At 48.9% G+C, this 20,803-nt stretch overlaps 1 protein-coding gene across 1 annotated transcript in view; it reads right to left on the bottom strand.

The window, feature by feature from the left end:
* The window catches only part of ClC-a (chloride channel protein 2), a 108,719-nt gene extending 88,394 nt beyond the window's left edge, over positions 1-20,325 (bottom strand). The window contains exon 1 of the mRNA XM_084594731.1: positions 20,012-20,325. Coding sequence (XP_084450857.1) covers positions 20,012-20,086 — 75 coding nt within the window. The 5' untranslated portion in view covers positions 20,087-20,325. The remainder of the gene's footprint in view (positions 1-20,011) is intronic.
* Positions 20,326-20,803: the final 478 nt, after the last annotated feature.

Below are 20,803 nucleotides of genomic sequence, written 5' to 3' on the forward strand. Positions count from 1 at the left end.
GTTGCGGCTGCCGGTAAACACTGGGGGCGAGGGTGGCCGGAAAGGAGGAGGAGGAGGAGGAGGAGCAACGCGCGCATCTCTTATCTATGCGTGTGCACCGGAGTAAACAAATAGGTTTGTAGGCGGGCGGCCGAGCAGCGCAGCATGGAGATAATCTCCAGGACTGCTGCAAGACGAGAAGCGTGGTCCGGACTCGCTCTCGCTCTCTAGAGCTCGACACCGAAGAACCTCTCCAAACAGACGCAAAGATAAAGCAGTCCAAGTAGTGCGCTCTGCACTCGGCGGCGCGTCGTCCTCGCAGAGGGGAAAAAAAAAATAATGCATGCACTTCGCAGCAAATACTTTGGACACTAAGGACTTTCCTCGCCGCCTCAGCGTGACCAGCAGTGGAGCAAGTCTGACTCCGCATGCAAGGAGGAGTGCCGGGTTCGATTCCCATATCTCGCCCTCCCATCTAACAGAAATTCCAGAGTTGGCAGCCCCTGGTGGTCTCGTGAAGTCACACAATCCGATGGTCTATTCTGCCACAGGAACTAACCACCACTACGCATGTTCGCAGTGCGCCGACGCCGGCTTTTCAGCTGTACAGGGCCCTAAACGCTATCACGTTAATACCCGACACCTTGCCCCCTTTTCCCATTGGCCGGGCCAGCTGAGAGTATGAAGCGGCCTGCAATGGCTGCTGCACTCACCGCATTGTATCAGGTCCACACGATGGCACCTCAAAATTCACATCTCCTTTCGGGGCCCTAACTTCATCAACATACAGGACCAATATTTAAGCAGCTAAAAATGGTTAAAGTAACATCTTTGCATAAGACAGGCTTTTACGATTATATAAATAAGGCGTATCAGTAAAAAGGGCAACACACTAACACTCATAGCAGCGCTTCAAGACAACATAAACACGTACGACAGCCGTAACCCGGAGCATTGGCACGTTACAGCGTGCCGGACGAACTATGGCAGGCAGATACTTCGCTTCAGGCTTCTTACCATATTAAATCAATAATTTCCTAATAGCGGTCAAGATTTCTCTCTTCCTCACATTAAATTAATCAGCGAAATGTTTCTATAAATACATATTTTTAAATTAGGTGTTCTGTCTTGCGGTGTGTCTGTGTTATTTTCATGTATTTTTCCTGATTTACCTAGTGCTTTTTTGTAGTCTAATTATTTTCTCCATTCATTGTGCATTCACTGCGTGGGCGTGATTTCTTTGCTGTGAAATGCCGTCAAATACAGGGGCAGCCGCCCCCATCAAGCTGCTCTGCGAAGCAGCTTTTTGGCGGCTGCTCCTTTGCTTGTAGTAAAGGAAAAATAAATTATTATTATTATTATTATTATTATTATTATTATTATTATTATTATTATTATTATTATTATTATTATTATTATTATTATTATTATTTTCCTAACGTACCTCTCTGACTCCGTGTTTTTTTTTTTTTTTGTCTTCTGCTTTCTTCGAGCTCCTCTCGCAATTTAACCGGTCCCAAAACCACAGCGCGTAAAAGGCGTGAAATCTATTAGAGAACCTCGTCATCTTCATTGCGCAGATGGAGAGAACGCGACGAAGGCTAAAGGGTCCCCAAACACAGCAACAAAAACGTGACTACCGCAACCAGCAAAGACACTGCGACTACACAGCAATATATACAAGGGTGGTCCAAAGCCTCCGATCGTTCGGCAATGACCTCGAGCTAAGTACGACTTCGAACAACTTTCGAGGTCACGCGCAGGTCCCGAACAGACCTCTCAGCAGGCTCACACACCGCGCCCTCTCAACCCTATGGAGTTAATGTGCGCCTTCGTAATAAATGCTCCTTATTACAGCTCTTTACGCCAAAGTAGTTGTTTGTTTCAGCAGCGCCGGTCGAACGATGCCCTCGCCCGCGCATGCGCGCTGCATCGAAATGAGATGGAGCGCGATGCGCTTCAACAGCCTGCGGAGGAAAAAGGAGGAGAAAGCCCATCTTTTAATCAAGGCCACGCAAACGCACGCATACAAACAGGGGCCGTCTATCGCACGTGGCAATACAAGCAAACGCAAAGAAAAGGGCGCAGCCAAGGAGGGAAAAACAAACCGAAATGCAAAGGCACACTGGACAAAGCACGGAGGAGGAAATGAACGCATGGTGCCTGCCTCGCAACAGCGGCCGTCCGCCCAGTAAAAGGCAGGCATATCGGGCGTATCGAGTGGTCGTGACGTTGCGTCGTATGCGCACCGTTTCGCATATATACAAGCACTATACCTCTATCATGTAGCATTTCTGGTAACTAGCGGGAAACCAAGAGGGGAAAAGCGATCAGTCTCGGGCGGGACGAATTAATGTGGAGAGTAATACACTAATGAGGGTGGAGGGCGCCGATTTAATGAGTATTAGGCAATGGAAGTGGAATTCGCCTATTCGCGGACAAAATGAAGTATACGACGAAGCATGGTGCACTTTTTGAGGATAAGCCTGATGACCGCTGCCATGTTCGACAATAGAAAGGACTCAAGAAGGCTTGCACCTGTGAACAGTGAATCGGGGGCCCAAACGCTACGTCTATTATGTGTGCTGGGCGTGTCTTGAGGGCGCACCACAGCCCTTTTAAATATATAAAGGGCTGGGCCGGCGCGAATGCAACCCGAAGACTCCAACGAAGCAGTGGGTCTTGTGATAGGGCACACGCCTCGCTTTCGGGAGGTGGTGATGGTGGTAAAACATTTATTGTGGGAACCAGGGTACATTATAAGGATTGAGGTGGTTCCTGATCCGGGATGGTGTCTGTCAGGCCGTGCCTGGCAGCGACCGCTTCAGCCTAGCCAACCCCATCATCTTTTGCGCTGCTGGGTCCGACCGAGCTGGAGACCGCGATCTCCCAACCCTCTTGGTCCGTGAGGCCCCAGTGGTGCGGTGGCTTGAAATCTTCGCATAGAAACATTATGTGATTGAAGGTGGCTCTAGGTGCACCACATAGAGAGCATGTGGGGTCGTACCGGCCCGGGTGTGCCAAGGCCAACCAAGTTAGGGAGGGAAAGGTTTTGGCTTGTAGCTGTCGCCAGATTATTTGATGGGGTTTCGAGAGAGAGGTATGAGGTGGGGGGATATAAGAGTCGTTGTTCTCGGTAGTGGAGTGTTATATCATGATAGGTGAGAAGTCTGTCCGTACCAGGTTCGATTCCTGATGCCGCCGGGTACTCACCGGTTTTCCAATGGGTACAAGATTTACCCTGACCTGGTGCTCGGCTCTTCTGGATGAAATTGCCCGGGGAAACGGTCATGAAATTGAAAGTAAACCTCGCATCCCGGAGGTCGCAGCATGGTTAGTGAAGCCTATTCCAAGCCTACTCGCTGAGGAAGCCGAGCGCCAGGGCGGGGGACGCTTTACTGCCGGGTATCCGGAAGTGGCCCTTTTCCCAAGCATTTCATCCCAGAAGAGCCGAGCACGAAGCCGGGGGAAATTTTGTGCCAATTATAAAACAGATGGGTCCCCAGCGGCGCCAGGGATCGAACCCTGTACCTCCCGAATGCAAGGCGGATGCTCTACCTCAAGGCCCCAGCTTCGCTGCACTGGAAATGGGGCGAATGGGTAGCTACGTTAGCGCTGTTTGCGACGGCGCACCGCAATACGACGTGAGCGTGTGAGTTGCTTGTCGAGAAAGAACAAAAGACATCAACTTGCATAACGGAATCTGATCCACACCGCGATAGAGAGAGAAATAACATTTATTGGCACCCGTCAAAAGGTTCCACACCACGAAACTTATCTGGCATTTCGCGCTGCGAGTCGATGCTAGTCACCGCCACGCGTTACAATGAACCACTTATAGCGACCTGACAATTGGGCCAATTCTTTGCTCCCAACGTTTAAATGTATGGATTTCTTGGGAGTTCGTGAGCCGACGGCAGCAATTATATGCAAGCGACCGACAATGCATAGATCGCGGCAATGTGTTCGCCTCTGACAACGGCGATAGATCAGACACGCGGGAACAATAGCGTGTTAAAAAAAGAAAGATAAAAAGAAGAAAAGGGTTACGGTGTAGTAAAACAAAACTGCGGCTGACATTCACGGCGATGCTTCTAAGTCGGTCAGCGTCAAATCAATCCTCACAGTATCAGTTTCATTAATCATTCTCTTGACGCCAAGCAATACGGTTACCCAAGAGAAAAGCAACCAGGATTCTACCTACAATTTTCTCGAACCGATACCGCGGACCTACCGCTGTGCATGGCAATTAATGCTACGGCTTTAGTTCGCTGTGCTCAAGGTCTCTGATTCGATCCTATCTTAACCCGCGGTACTTCAGTTAGGGCGAAATACAAAAACGCTAGCTAGTGTGCTGTGCGATGTCAGCGCACGTTGAAAAACTCCAGATGGTGTAATTTAATCCGGAGCCCCCCACTACGGCATTGTTCATAACCCGTATACGCAGGCAGGCTCGGGATGTTAATCCCCATAGTTTGCAACAATACAGTGCGTCTCGCGACGTTGCCGACAACATCGGGCGACACTAAACTCGGCTGACGAAGTGGCTCGACAAGGACCATCATAAGACCTGCAAAGTACTGCTGATCCTGTATATATACCACCGAGCTCATAAGACCTGCAGGCTGCAGCAACCTGACGCTCTAATGCTGATCCTGCAGTCGTGACGAAGGAGGTCCAGTCGAAAGCTCCCGGCGATGCTAAGCACGCACGCGATCCCCATCCGCATAACGGAGCGCAACATATCGCTTGCACGCATGCAGCTGACTCGAGTACAGCAAAGGCGTTTGATAGACACCACAACGAACAAACTGCTGACGATACTTCTCACAATAGAGAGATGATCCGCGATCCGCCACCGTGGCTCTGTACCGCGCGTGGGCGGGGCGGTCAAGCTGATTGGTTCCGACGCGGCAGGTCTGTGTGCGACATCCAGTATGTGGCGCCATCTGTCGGCGGCAAGGGGGGTCTGGGCATGCGCAGTGGAACGAGCGGTGGCGGATCCCAGTAGCGGATCGCGGATCACGGTAAGCTAAAACTCTCTAATGGGTCCGCCGCGGTTGCGCAGTGGTTATAGGATGGCCGACTACTGCGTCGGAGTAGCCGAGTTCGACCCCAACCGCCGGCGGCTGCGTTTCGATGGAGGCGAAACGGAGACACAACCGTCTACTGCGCGGTGTCAGTGCACGTAAAAGAACCCCAGGTGGTCGAAACTTCCGGAGCCCTCCACTACGGCGTCTCTCATAGCCGCACAGTCTGAGTCATTTTTGGACTGTTAGATGTGGGACCCTCGGTTCGGCTCTCACTTTGGTCTGTCTCCTCAGGTCCCGCCTCGAAGAGATGGTGAACTGTAGGAGGTTTGGAGGAATGAGCAGAGGCTTACGGCAGAGACACCATTGCATGAGATTTATCTACATATTTACAGGAGTACAGGAAACTCAAATGAGAGACATATTAGGGGCGCAAAATAGAGCATATCGAAAGCCGTCCGTGGGCTGCTTAAATACAGTCCGTCGTCCCCAGATCTCTAGAGTTGGGGACTTCAACTCCTTCTTGGTCGTCCAATAGCCTTCGAATCACATTTTAGGCTCCACCCACTATGTGATTCATCACACACATCCTCGCACACCGATGGTTTAAAGTGCACATCTGTCCGGGAGTCGTATGTTCTACCCGGTCAATGATCACGGAGAGGATGTTGTGACTTGTAGTCACAGACACCAATTCAGACTTGGTGCCGGCTGGGCGCATCGGATTCACAGTCCCAGGCCTCGACCGTGAGAACGCGAGTCCGGCAGAACACCACCTTGGCTTGCAACACAACACTCGTGGAATACCTCGACCGGAAGTTGAGTCGGCGTTCTCACCGCACAACCATACAGCTCGCCCATGCAACCTTCGCTGAGCCGATCACGCCATACGTGTTCATCATCAGCCTCTGGCCTTGAAATCCAAGCCGTGAGAACCAAGGCACCGACCGGCAGTCGCGTAGAAGTGGCTGTCTGGCGCGCGGAGAAATACCGAAGTGTTGTCTTACACCGCCGCGTTTTACCGACAAAGGAACTAGCCGTGCACGGAGTCGCCGCCGCGTCGTCGCCTCTCGAGTGGAACATCCGACCGCGTGGAAAGGAGCTGAGCCTTCGATCTTAACAGGACGTTAAACCTCCTAAACCAAAGCAAACCAAACTTCTCAGAACTGCTGCACACAGACGGCGTTAGGAAGAGCTATTCACAGTGAAAGACAGCGCGTATGAGAGATGACAGGTGCCTGCACGTGAGAAAATCGTCCCAAAAGCATATAGACGAACTGAACGGCCTGGTCTTCACAGACGTATATTGACCACGCATATAATACATTGTTTATGTCAAAAGTGGGCGCTAAATTAGTCCAATGCGCTTCGAGGGAATCCTCCGACTACGAGAGCGGACTTCAAACGAGGGAGAGTATTGAAGTGAGCAACCGCTTCAGCGCAATTATGTAAATGAAAACAAAACAAAGCCCAGCATAAGAGGGGAGGAAAAACATTTATTTAAACACAATATGAGAGAGGCTGTAGTCTGCCTTTGTCGACTGGCAAAACTTGGTGAAAGTAAACTATACAAGGCTTTTGCTCTTTAACAAATGTGACAGAACGAAATGACGTCACTAAGCATCTTCAATTGACGAATAAAAAGACACAGAAGACAAGACATCGGACAAGAAAGAAGCTTATAATATGCTTATATGGAGAGGACCAGCACGTGTGGCACATTGTTTTTTTTTTTTTTTTTTCCCGGCAAGAACCTAATCATCAATCTAAAATTTTCGCGATGTCCAACTTTTTTTGTTGTTGTTTCGCACTTATATCGCGGATTCCCAAGTGCCCAGGGAACCGGTGCTCTCAGTATAATTCTGAGAAATCGACCCACTTTACGGAAATGCCGGTCGTAGTCCCACGAGTCCGCATCAAGCTTGCATTTGTTTTGCAACAGCGGCACGTAGCGCGACCCGGAGTTTGCACAAGTGAGGACACATCTCGTGTCTTATTCTCTTCACTAGACTTTTTTCTTTATTTTTTTTTTTTTTTTTTTTTTTTGTACGAAGCCACAAGCCTTGCCCCGCAAGATGAAGAAACAAAGCCGGAATTGCGTTGCGGCTGCACGCAGTCCCCCCTTTCCCCTTCCCTTCGTGCGCAAGCCTGCAGTATACGATTACAAAGTGCCGTGCTGGCGGGGGCTAAAGAAAAAAAAAATGGCAGCAACAGCTGAAGCGGGGTTACGAACTGCTCGAGTAACAATGCCCCCTGCAACATCTCCCCTACCCCGGCTCCTTTCTAATGCCGCAAGAACACACGCATTTTAGCCTAAGCTCGAAGCAGGCTGAAACTCAATTCGAAAGAAGCAACACCCCCCTCCCTCTCCCCTCGAAGTGAGCAACCGGAGTCTCGTTTTGGACCAAGCGCGCAAATGAGTATACGCACAATCGAGGGCAAATGCAACGCGAAGGCGACAAATGCGAAGTCACAAGTGGACAACGCATTTGAGGTGTTACTCAAAGTGCGACCCGACCTCTGAAAGGGGCAACGATGCACCGTTTACGTATTATTCGCGTGATTGCTTCGGTGGTTTTGTGATCGCGCGCGGCTTTTCCTGCCGGCTTTTCCATCGTCTCAGACTGCTTGCGTACAACATGCAATTTACAGCCTTTGTCACAAGTTTAGGGACCAGGGGATTTACTTCCGAGCCGTGTGATGGGATTCCTGCAACATATGTTGAAGTCCCACCCAATGCGGGGGGCAAGAGCCCATCACGGGATTCGCAACGCGGTGGATGTATAATGAGCCACGTGGTGACACTAAGCGAACCCTTTGTGATCCAAACTTTTGACAAAAGCTTTACGCAAATACAAGGCGTACTATAAACCACCCTGGATTAGGCGCAATGAATAACATCACCCACAGTCAAGCAGCGGTCTCCCTTGTACCTCAACAGCTGTTATCACCTTGGCTTGCGCGCACTGCCGATTCTCTGAATCAGTCAAAATTTGTCCGCTATACGCAAAGCACTGGAAGCCAGCTCCGGGCAAGCAACGCACCCCATACACGTTACTAACTACTACCTTCAGCTGAAAATGATGGCAATTTAAAAGCGGAAGCTTTACCATCCCCATTACGCTAAAATCCGGTCGCCTGCATGTGGAGTCGATGGTAACCCAAAAGGACTACAGGTGTTCACAGAAGCAAGTGCGACAGATACGGCGCCTTTTTTTTCCTGTATAAACAATCAGTAATTAAAGCATCAGTGGCTCATGTAAAAGTTATAAATACTCATGATGGTAATTAATAACAAATACTACTAACAAAATAATAATCCATGATAATTAGTGGAATGAAAGAATAAAATAAAAACTTAAAATAACAAGAAAAATAAACGAAATAAAAATAAAACTTCAACAGAGAAATAAAAAGGAAAACAAAAATAAAAACACTAAAAAATTACAGTAAAAAGTAATGCAGCTTCTGCAGTGACCTTCATTTTTTTTTTTTTTTAACGTATAAGGAAACCGAGAAAAAAAAAAAAAGCCTGCACGCTGTCTGATCTAAAGATGGCGAAACTTCGAGTACAAGCTGTACTGGGAAGGCTGTCGCGCCAATCGGGAGACAATTGGATCGAAATCGCGGAATTTTAATAGCGCTGTTCTGGGCGGATCGAGTCGGGCAGGCAACGTGAGCTCTGCCCGGCAAGTACAGAAAGAGAGCCTAGTGCTAGGGGGTTTGGCTCGCGACGCTACCGAGGATCGCGCCTGTGCGCACACACAGCTGTGGAAATGCGCGGCTGCGGGGGCTTTGATTACGCGGTCGCTCTCGATTCGCGACCCGCAAGAGGTGCTTGAAACTGCACAGCACGACCCCCAGCTATCAAGGGGGGGAGGGGGGAATACAAGGATACAAAAAAGATAAAGACGCGTTGTTCCGAGTGTGCGTAGTGGTGCTGTTATTGCTGCAGCAGGTGCTATTTTCAGAAAAAAAAAAAAAAAAAAGGTTCATTACAAGCGAAGGACTTCCCGCGCGTGACGACTCGTACCTCCATACGGAAAAATAACCGCGCTCGGTGACTAATAACGTGATTTCTCGTTACGAAGAAACCCGCTATTGGCGGCGGCCTCACGAAAGACAAACGCAACGAAACAGAGGAGCGTGTTTTCTATTTCCCGTTTTTTTTCATCTACTGCCTTCACCCACTTCCTCTCTAGAAACAGCCGCAGTCCTTGGCCTCCAGCCGATGCAGTGAAAATGCTCCTACCCTGCTCGCTTCCGTCCAAGGGTAGAGGCGAAGACGGAAGAGAGGCGGGAAGAAGAAATAAGAGAGCGATACAAGGCAACGACGACCATCATCGCTGGCCGCCCTCAATCCCCGACGCAGCGAAGAAGAAAGTCCCCGGGTTGCACCGCGGGCACGAGGCAGCCGAGCGCTGCAATGCAGTGGCATTATACTACGGGGGAAGGCGCTCAATCTCCCATGCATCGTCTCAATGCCGCCCCATAGCACGCCACGCCGCTAGCGTTATGACCGCCGTCTCGCCAGATGGAGGAAACGGAACGGCAAGGGGGGAGGAGGGAGGGAGTCGATGAAAGAAAAACCTGTTTCAAAGCGATCCTCGCCAGAATCGCACAAACAGTACAACGGCGTCAAGCGCGCTGCTGTTTTCAATTGTCGTGACGCCACCATCGAGTCAGGAAAGAAAGCAGCCGCATGAATTACAGTGTACCAGACTCCCTGCCCGCACTGTATGCAGCCCGTGCGGCTAGCTCACAGCAGCGTTTGCGATCCTCGCTGAATGTGCAAGGGTCTCCAAGAAATCTGAAAGCATCGATGCCTTAAAACTTGCATATAGAGATGAGAGTGTGACCGGCCTCATTTATTTTTAAAGAAGAAAGAGAAAATTCCGGTGTTCATAAACTCCGAATTCAATTATTCAGGGTGTCGAAGGGGTGGCTATTTAGGCCCAGAAAGAGTGACCGGCCAAAGCACACTACTCATCCTCGCGAACTGTCCATTATTTTGCAAATATTCCTCCTATGAGGGACGGAGAAGTGGAGGGCTCCGGATAATTTTGACCACTCGGGGTTCTTTAACGTGCACTGACATCGCACAGTACAAGGGAGCCTTGCGTTTCGCCTCCACCGAAAAGCGGCAGCCGCGGCCCGCTTATGAATAGGCGTGCCCCGCCGGGGTGGTGCAGTGGTAAGACGCCCGACTACTGTGCCGGAGTACCCGGGTTCGAACCCGACCTCGGCGGCTGCGTTTCGATGGAGGCGAAACGAAGAGGCGTCGTGTGCTGTGCGATGTCAGCGCACGTTAAAGATCCCCAGGTGGTCGAAATTACTCCGTAGCCCTCCACTACGGCTCCTCTTTCTCCCTTTCCACTCCCATCTTCCTCCCTTCCCTTACGCGCGGTTGCGGTGTCCACAGAAATCAAGTGAGACAATTACCGCGCCTTTCCCTTCCTATAAATAAATGTTTTTTTTGTTTTTTTTTATGAATAGGCGTAAATAATCAATGTATACACTGTTGCACATTCGCTGAAAAAATGCGTGCCCATGTATGCTTCGACTGTAAAGTGATCCGACGCGTTACCTGGCGTATGGATGCTTGATGCAGATACAAGTTATATTCACTTTTGCCCTTGAACTTCAAGTCCGCAACCACTTATTTTTCAAGCAACGCGAGCGAAGAGAATGAACGCGGAAGTGCCGCGACTATACGTGCGTGGAGACTTTTACGAACCAACCTGAATCAGGTGGCATTTCGGGACAAGATGTGTCAGCAAAGCGCGCCTAGAAGCATAGTCGTCCCGAGAATTCGCTTGGCCGCCCGTGATTCGTCAACCTGGTACGCATCTACCGTTCATAAAAGGTCTGATCCTACGATATATATACCCATATGGTCACAACCGACCTGCAGCCCACGAACCACTCCGATGACTCCGTCTCTCTTTTCCTTCTGTTTCTTGCATTTGCAAACGAAGCGACTGAGGAGATGTACAGCCTTGGTCAAAAGTTTAGAACCCCGAGGGTTTGCCTTTAAGCCGTATATTATGACTTCTTTAACAATCGTGGAAGTCCTAGCCATTGGAGAAGGTAGAACGAAAAAGCAAGTTTGGAAACCTGGGAATGCATTACAAGCCACATAGTATGGCTCAGAAGCAGAATCCTTGGGCTCCAAACGTTTGAAAAAGTGTGTAACCTCTATCGTCGCAACTGGTTCCAGGTTCGCTTTTTTGGAACCACGCGGAAAGACGGCCACACAGCAGACGGAAATAACGAGATGTACGATCGGTCTTTGTAAGAGGATTAAGAAGGGAAAATGAAACAGCAGCGCGGGTATCACCCTCAGGGCGGAATCTGAGCGGTGTAGCGAGAGTCCGTGCGCGCAGAAGACACACACAGTGCGGCGGCCCGAAAAAGGTGAGAGGCTCGCTGCCTCCATTTGCATGGCGGCGGCCAGTGCGCTGCAGCTGTCAACGAGACAAAAGGAATTACGATAGCGGTATGCGGCGACGCTTAGACAGCATGGCGGCTTGCCAGCGGCAACCGCGAGACAGAGCCGCCGCTGCTGCCTGACGGGCTCGTTACACGGCACGAACGAATGCAAACCGCAAAGATCGTCACCGACAAAGAGAAACACGCCACGAGCGCGTGCGTGCATGCGTTCCAGCTCGCGCGAACGTCAGTCGAAAAAGCGGTTTACGCAATACTTCACGGAACCTCTGCATCCGCCCGGAGGCTTCTGCGGCAGCGAGAAAGGTTAAAAAGAAAAAAAAAAGTATTAAAAAAATAAAGGCTAAAACACATCTCGGTGGCTATGAGCACCGCCGAAAAACATGGGTGGGTATACAGGCCAACGCTTACATTTCCGACGCCATTTGATTCTCCCGCAGTTCGTCACTCTGTCCGAGCGACACGACGCGGGGCCTCCGCCGTTGGTCAGAATCGTCAGCATCGCCATCTCAGCTAAATGCGCTATAGGACCAAAGACCTCCCCAACTGATCTCCAACACTGTCCAACGCCAGCCAAAGTCACGCAATCCCCCTCATCTCGTCTGCCCCCCCTTGGTCTGCAACATTTACCAACTATACGTTTAACGTCGCCGCTGGTCCAGATCCAGTTAAAGAAGAGATGGGTGAAAATGAACTGTGTTCGGAATGGAAGCCTCGCATTACCAATGAGCGGACGACGAAGAACCCTATCGAAAAGCCCTGATGAGAGCAGACATCAACGCTTATTCAAGTTTATTTGTATCTATACATGTACAGATGACGGGCTCGACATAATAACAGACATCCTGTCAAACTGCATGCGCCGACACAAGACACATCTTTTATAGCAGCGTTAATCGAAAGAATATGTACGGAGCCTTCTTCTCTCTCTCCCCTCCCCCTCTCCCATTCCACGTCGTTTTTTTTTTTTTTTTTTTTTTTTTTTTTTTTTTTTTTTTTCCGGGTAAGCAGTTTCCCCCGAGTTTTGCACCAGGTGAAACCTACTCTACCAACTCTACCACCTGGCGGTGTTCCCTGAAACGAATGAACTCGATTTCTACCCGAAAACGTAGCTTGCCAGAGCAAGGAGTTGAACGTATACACCGTCTGAGAAATAGCACATGTCTTACTTTAGTGATGCGCTTACAGTCAAATATTGATTTTAACTTTTTTTTTTTTTAAGGAGTTTTATCCATGCTGCAGCGGCCAAATTTCAAGATAAGTTAGAAAAAACGCTGCGGAAGGGAGCAGCCAGAACACTACACGCACTGACCGGACACCGCCTGTGATGCTAAAAAAAACGCAACAAAATCCCAGTATACTACATTCCGCAAGCGAAGTCGGCAGGGAGCCAATGACCACTAACAAATAATAATAAAAAATTTGACCTTGTATACCGGTCGTTCATCAATCATGCTATCTACTGAGTATTTTATTTATTTTTAGTATTTAGGCAAAACATTCCATTCCACGTTGCGCAGAAAAAAATGTGTCCCAACGACGATATATTTCTCCTGGAAGATACCCCCCCCCCCCCCCCATTTTTCCAACACACTAAACAACATAAAATAAACAAAGATGGGAACTTTTCACTGAATCTTCAACCCGCTCTGTGGCTGAAATTCGGGTCAAAAACCATTACCCAATTTTTAGCCCTCTACTCACGCCCCGCCCGATCGCCGGTAAACGAAGGGCGTTAAATGTAGAGCATTCCTCTTGGCTAAAACTTAGGTATCAGCTTACAGCTCCTAAAAGACTACGCCTGACACGTTCCAGATTACGATAAAATGGTGCCCGCTGGCGCAATCCCCCATAAAACAAGAAAAAAAAAATAACAAGCGGATCCACTCACGTAAATGAGAAGCTCCACAAAGCTAAAACGGCAAGATGTACGCCGACAGCGAGCGATATGCAAAACACGGTCAGGCACCGAGAGAGGAAACGAAAGAGGGAGGGGGTGAGGGCCCACGCTTGACTCGGCGAGTCATAAAAAACGCAGGCCGGTGCGTGCTTGCGCTCGTTCCCAAGGTGCATCTCCGTAAGTGGAGCGTACCACCTCCTTCCTCCGGCCGTGCCCTTCGCCCTCATCCTCCCACGCAGGAGTTCGCATGTTTGACTTATTATCGTCTCTTTTCGCGTTTTATCAGCGAGGCAGGAAATGCCCAGCGCGGCGCGTCTGGAATGTGCATGCGTGAGAACGAAGCAGCCGCTCCATTCCACTACCCATGCACGCCCATTAAGCAGAGATGTGAAAGAGGCAACGAAATGTATCTCAGAATAACAGCTTGAGTGGCGAGTTAGTGCTGCACAGTACCCAGAACTGCGGCGTAACGTCCACAAACACGTGAACAGAGACACAACACAGGCGCACACTACCAACTGTAATGATGACGATGACCTAAGTCAAAACGGCCACAACTCAGCCGCTATATCCTCTTCTACTGCCAACCAGAACTCACTCGCACACCTCCTCTTTGCCAATCAGATGTCTAGCGAACACAATCCTCCCAGTCCATCACTCACATCGTCCAAACATGACAGCCACAACTTCCAATCACATAGACACACACCGGAAAAACCACCACACAACTGCAGCTGCCACCTATAACGTGCTCGTTCACTCCTCTTCATACAGGCCGATATTTCGAAACGTCCTCAGTAAGACATCAAGTCTACCCAAAAAGCACCTCTAATAAACACAAATCCCTCCAACAACTCAGGAGCAATCCTCAAGAAAGGAAATTCCTTTTCTGCGTAAAGACAGTGAGGCTTCACTAACACATTTGCTATCTTTCTTTTGTATCCAAAACGCCTCTAAAATATCCCGGGCAATCTTGCCCCGACACTTATCTAAGCCTACTCAGCAACGGCTCACACCTGCACTTTTGACAATGAAGGGGTAAATTTGACTCCGTTCCCATTCTCTAGGGATTTATCATGCTCCCTTGTGCTATTATTAATACACTTACCTAAAATCCAACGGCTCACACCTGCACTTTTGACAATGAAAGGGTAAATTTGACCCCGTTCCCATTCTCTAGGGATTTATCATGCTCCCTCGTGCTATTATTAATACACTTACCTAAAATCCTGAGCCTACTCAGCAACGGCTCACACCTGCACTTTTGACAATGAAGGGGTAAATTTGACCCCGTTCCCATTCTCTAGGGATTTATCATGCTCCCTCGTGCTATTATTAATACACTTACCTAAAATCCTGAGCCTACTCAGCAACGGCTCACACCTGCACTTTTGACAATGAAAGGGTAAATTTGACCCCGTTCCCATTCTCTAGGGATTTATCATGCTCCCTCGTGCTATTATTAATACACTTACCTAAAATCCTGAGCCTACTCAGCAACGGCTCACACCTGCACTTTTGACAATGAAAGGGTAAATTTGACCCCGTTCCCATTCTCTAGGGATTTATCATGCTCCCTCGTGCTATTATTAATACACTTACCTAAAATCCTGAGCCTACTCAGCAACGGCTCACACCTGCACTTTTGACAATGAAGGGGTAAATTTGACCCCGTTCCCATTCTCTAGGGATTTATCATGCTCCCTTGTGCTATTATTAATACACCTCACAGTCTGGCCTATATAGTATACTTTTCAACACGTCAGTGGAATCTCAAGAGCCACTCCCATAGCACAGCCTATAAAACGCTTGACATGCTTCTTATCACCTTGTGCTTCCTAGCTTCTTTGGCGCAGAAAACACAACCGAACATCATACCTGCCTGCCACCTTCTTCAGGCAATGCGTCACTCTACGAATGTAAGGAACTACTTGTGTGAAGTAATTTCCCAACTTTGCTGCAACCCTTATTTTACCTTTACCTTTCATTTTTTGAAGAAGAGTCTCTGCCACCCCTCAAATAACCGTACACGGGAATCCAGCCACCTGATGCCTTTGCATTTGATTAATAAAGCTAGCCTCAGCCGTGGGATCACATAACTTCAACCAGCTCTGTTAAAGGCCTGTCAGCTCTTTTAAAGTCATTCGGCAGAGGGCTGCTTGGGCGGCCCTTTGTCAAATGAAATTCTGAAACGGGGGACTGCAAGCTTTTGAATAGATAAGGAGCCCAGCAGAAATAGATATAAATTTAACTGATCAATGTTAGTCAGCCAGCCTGCCCGTTTGGACGTCAGTTTGGACGTCCGATACATTATATCGTCGACAATGCTACGCCGCAACAACAACTAAAGGAGCCTACTTTTAAATATTGGTGATAGGCTTAGGTGAAATGCCCCGTGTTAACCACCTTGACGACTATTGACTGCAAGTATCTGCAAACTCTATGCTTGAAGGACAGTATCCCGTTTTCCAGTCGCCCGCTGCGTGTAACGTGCCGCTTTGACTAGATGCGGCATTGGCAATGTATACATTCGTTAAAACTGTACCACGTACCCGAGTTTATTGTCATATCGAAAGGCAAATAGCTAAATAAAGTAGTCATCTGGGCAATCTTTAACAATCGCTTTGTCTTTGTGTGTGTGTGTATGTGTGTGTGTGAGAGAGAGAGAGAGAGAGAGAGAGAGAGAGAGAGAGAGAGAGAGAGAGAGAGAGAGAGAGAGAGAGAGCTGGAGTAAGATGCGCGCCTCGCAAGAAACCTCCGAAGACCGCATATAGGCCTCACAGCGAAGAGGCCTCCCACTGGGGGCGAAACGACAATAGAGAGCGGCATTGAAAATGATGGAAGCTCTTGAGCGACGACGCCATTTATCGACGACGCCCGCTGAGAGAATCAACGCGTCGGATGAACGATGGAAAAGGGTAAAGTCCGACACAGTTGTGCCTGTTCTAGAAAAACTCGTGAAGAAAGTCGCAGAAAGTTATCTCGGAGGCGCTGGCCCAGCCTTTGGCGTAGCATTTCCGTCAAAGAGCAAGTAGATTAATTACACAGTCGGGCAGATATCACTGCACAGAATTCCTCTATCACAAAAAGCAGTCCGCTGCTGCTAAAGCTCTTTAGTCACGTAAAAAAGAAAGAAAAAACGTGGTCACCAGACAATTTATCAGTTCATTAATGTTGGTGCATCTGGTTTGTTCATAACTGTCGAAGACAATACAGCTAAGCTCCTTTAAAAACTGTGATTGATTGGCGGAGTAATACGAGAAACCGCAAAACATGATTACCAAGTCCTGATTTTTTTTTTTTTTCGAACATTTAAGCCGTATCCAACTACAGTGCAGCAATGGAACCACTAGAAAAGGTGTCCTAAATTTGCGCGGTCGGCTTTTCCCTTACGCCTGCCGTAACTAATGATCAATTCAATGTTCAGGGGAATTCCCTTAAGCGAAGTAAATTTGAAAACGAGGAAAAATTATCCATTAGCGAATCCCCAAGCGCATCCATGCAGCAACAAAGGAAAGGTAAACAGAAACGTACTGGTTAAATGAATTTCGTCGTGGTCCGCAGATCGAACACGAGAACAACACCCGTCCTGGACATATTGTACGTAGAGGCCGCCCGAAAATAATAAAAAAATATATATATGTTCCTCTGGCCGTGCCATTAAGTATACCTGCCCTGGACAGTCGCTCTGCCTACTAAGCTAACAGGGGGCTGAATTACACAACAATTTAATTCCGCAACCAGTCGCAAGCCGGCCTTACAGTGGTTATGGCGCTCGACAGCTGCGACCAAGGATGAGGGATCGAATCCCCAGATCCCCAGGTGATCTAAATTTCCGGAGTCCTCTACTACGGCGTCTCTCAAAGCCTGGATCGTTTTGGGACGTTAAACTTCATAAATCAAACAAAACCAAACCGATGCATAAGCTCCGCTCCTATCGATCGGCGGACATATCGAACGGACTGGTTTGTGATATATAGTTCTGCGAATAGATGATTGCGCAACTCGGCCTAGCCGATACTAAGGGGAGGCCAATAGAAAAACCGATATCAACACCTAGGGGAATCTTGCAAGGAGGAGTAGATTTGAAATAAACCAGTAATTACCCATTGGCATCCATCCTTGAGTGAGTGCGAAACAGCGTTAGTTGCGCACATGCTAAATACCAGCGATTAAAAGTGACGAACCGTACTTCTGAGGTGCCGAAAAGAAAGAAAAGGCAAATCAATAAACGTGTGCGTCAGAGCAAACTCTGTTGATGAACCGCGCTGATGAATGGTACCACGATGCTATCATATAAATTTTGTACATTTTATCGGAAAGAGGTGCCGAACATTTTTTTTTTTTTTAATAGCGCCTAAAATCACGATAACAGTCACTATATCTGCAGGTCCTCCTTCGGCAAGGTTCTAGCGTTTCGCTATTAAATTTCAAAAACGAACCCCTTTGGTTTTCTATGGAAAGCCTTAATTACTAGACCGTTGTAAGCGCAGGGCAAACTTCATAAGCGAAATTTCGCTACGTATCGTAGGCGTAGACCGTTTATACAAATATGCTCATAACAAAAAAAAAAAAAGTCTTACAATAAATATTCCACAGTTGCCTGACAAATATATTAAAAATTAAGAGGAGGCTTAAGTTTAAGAGTAGACACGATAGTGCCTTTAACAGATTTTTTTTTTTTTCATTTACCGAAGTTTCGGCATAGAGAGACAAGCACAGTTCGGTTTTTGCAGTGACCTGGAGAAGTTCAGCTTTTAGGGAAAGGAAGGCCCCAGTATCTGTATCGCTTCGCGGTGGACACCTACAGTTACAATGAACGGCACACAATTGCAGATGCATAAGTCGTCGGTTCGAATCTCTATCGCAAACTAGCCTCCAACTTGACTAGCAAACGGATGCGAAATGGGAAACGAAATTTCGATACGAAATCACGTGCGTATTTTTTTTTTTTTTTCCGATACATTTTTCTTAATTCTGGGTTACGGCAACAACGACGACTTTTCGACCGAACGAGAGTGGAAAAGTCGTACCATCACTTTTCTACGGCAGATGTAACTCGTTGCGACCTAAGGGAAATGTTTAAAGGCAGATTTTTACCATCCATCGGAAGCTTAGACCATTGCACCAACTTTAACAGGCCAGCAAGCCACGTAACAATATAATATCCTCCAGCTTTACAATTAAAAGCTTTCCCAGAATCCTGGACCTGAATTATCTGATAGCATATATGCGTTAGAATGGAACGGCTCCGCTCTATTCTAACAATCACCATCATCAAGGCGAACGTACCACTGGTCATTCCGACACAACCGTAGAAGCTGCACTTCATGTGTTTAAAAACAGTATTCACCTTGCCTCTTGACGGAGGCAATTACGACGGTCACCGTACAGGCATCCTGTACACCACTGAATCCCAAGAGCGTCCAGCCTGGTGAAAGGGGAGGAAGACTCCTTGATGGATTCAAATAAAGTCATTCATCATCGTCTCCAGACTAGTGGTTAATAAGTTATTGCGGGCTAGTACTCTCATATGTATACTTTATTAATTGTCTTATTTAACAAGCGCTGCCATCTCTGTAATGTAAAGTTCCAGTGATTTCAAGAACTCATGCGCACACAATCTCTTCTGTTTTGAATCCCACATAACAGAAACGTAAAACCGTAATTTTCATTTCGGTGTCAATGATAGCATAACGGTGCCAGAACAGAAATTTGGAAGAACATGTTCGAACACCCCAAATTTTCTATTCTCGAAATGAGGAACAGTGCATCGTATCGCCGAATAATACATGCCGATATCAGCCCTCGACGTTTCCTTGAATACGGAACGAGGCGCGTGCCAAGTGCGAAAGCCGGTAAATACCACCTTTCAGAACCGGCCAGCATTACAACGTTCGCCGTCAGGTGCGGTAGGTTTTCCGCGCCGAAGACTCCACGAGTGCGCGAACAAGAAATACAAGAATGCCGAGCATGAACTAGTCTCGGGATGTACACACGCCACTGGACAGAGAATACGACAGATCTGACCCATATTTCCGAGCTTCCGGTGAGCTGTCTGCTCCCATAATGACCGGCTGTCACATCTGTCTCAGCAGTTTATGCTTCACTGTGCAGCTCGACTGCCTGGGCCGATCGCCGGCGACCGAGTATCGCCTCATTATTGAGGCACAATGAAAGAGTCAGGTAGCGCGACAGCTGTTCGACCACAGTGCAGCGAGCCGTGTCCCCACTAAAAGAAGACCATCGCTCATCATCAGCAGTTCCGCCGCCCCGTGCAGCTAGCACGTGCGTCGGCCCAGCGTGCGGGGGTGGCGAGCGCCGGGCGTCCCCGCCGGTCTCCGCGCATTCACGGTCTCGACGCCGGCCGCCGGCGGACACCGCGATCGTCGCGCACGCATGAAGAACACGCTTGCGTAACGTCCTTATCTTATTTCCGAAAGCTGATAGCGTCACACTAGAGACATCGCCCGGCTAGCGACGCACAGCAAGGAAGATTTTTTTTTCTCTCTGACTGCGTAACATGGCTGGCATCGCCGAAAACCTCCGCGCTTTGTTTCCATTCCGAGATGCATTTCGCTCGTCCGCGCAAACGAAGGGCAAGGGAGGGCAACAGCAGCCGCGGTGGGACATTTGAAACTGGTTTACTTACAAGCGTGTGTTCAAATCCGAGCATGCTTCGGCCGTTGAGGAGCTGCTCCTCGGCCAAGATGTCTTCGGCTCGCATGTTCGCCTCCTTCGGTATCGGGTCCTCGGAAGAAATAAAGAGACAGGCGGTCACATCGGTGCCGCTGGCTTCTCCGTTCGGGCGCGGCGGCTCAGTGACAGGCCGCCGATAAAGCAGACACTGTCAGTTTCACCACACGGGCCACACACACGTCGCACGCACACATACAAATGCTTGCACGTCCCAGCATAAGCTCGACCACCGACTGTGAGAGCGCGAGGCGCGCGGCGCGCTGTTGCTTGTCAGCTGAGGAGAGGAAGCCGGGCACGCGGGGTCGTCACTTCCGGGAAACCGGCACACCAATCCGGAGACCGCTCGTGCGAAGCGGCGCGCCGCGCGTCCTGTTCGCGTCGTCTGCGAGACCGCGCCGGATGGTGCGCGTAGTTTTTCGCTGAAAATTCCACGTAAAGTCGTAGAACAGCTCAACCGTGCCTGACACCGCTGCTGTCAGAAGATCGAACACTCAAGTGGGAAAACGGCGCATTAGCCTTGCGCGATGCTGAAACCGCAGCCCGCTCGCTCGGGTTCTTTGTGAAGAAACTGTAGGACATTTGAGAATAGACATTGCATGCGGCGCGGGAAATTCGAAGCCGCCGGCACGCCGTTTCGTAGAAAGCAGAGCAGGCAAAAGCGGCTAGCTGAAAAACGTCTCTAGCCTTCTCTCCGAACGTTGTACTACTACACCCGGATAATTTGCGACTGCGTGCGATAAAGTAA

Source organism: Amblyomma maculatum, chromosome 2, assembly GCF_055883805.1.
Source record: "Amblyomma maculatum isolate TAMU_Amacu chromosome 2, ASM5588380v1, whole genome shotgun sequence".
Taxonomy (NCBI): domain Eukaryota; kingdom Metazoa; phylum Arthropoda; class Arachnida; order Ixodida; family Ixodidae; genus Amblyomma; species Amblyomma maculatum.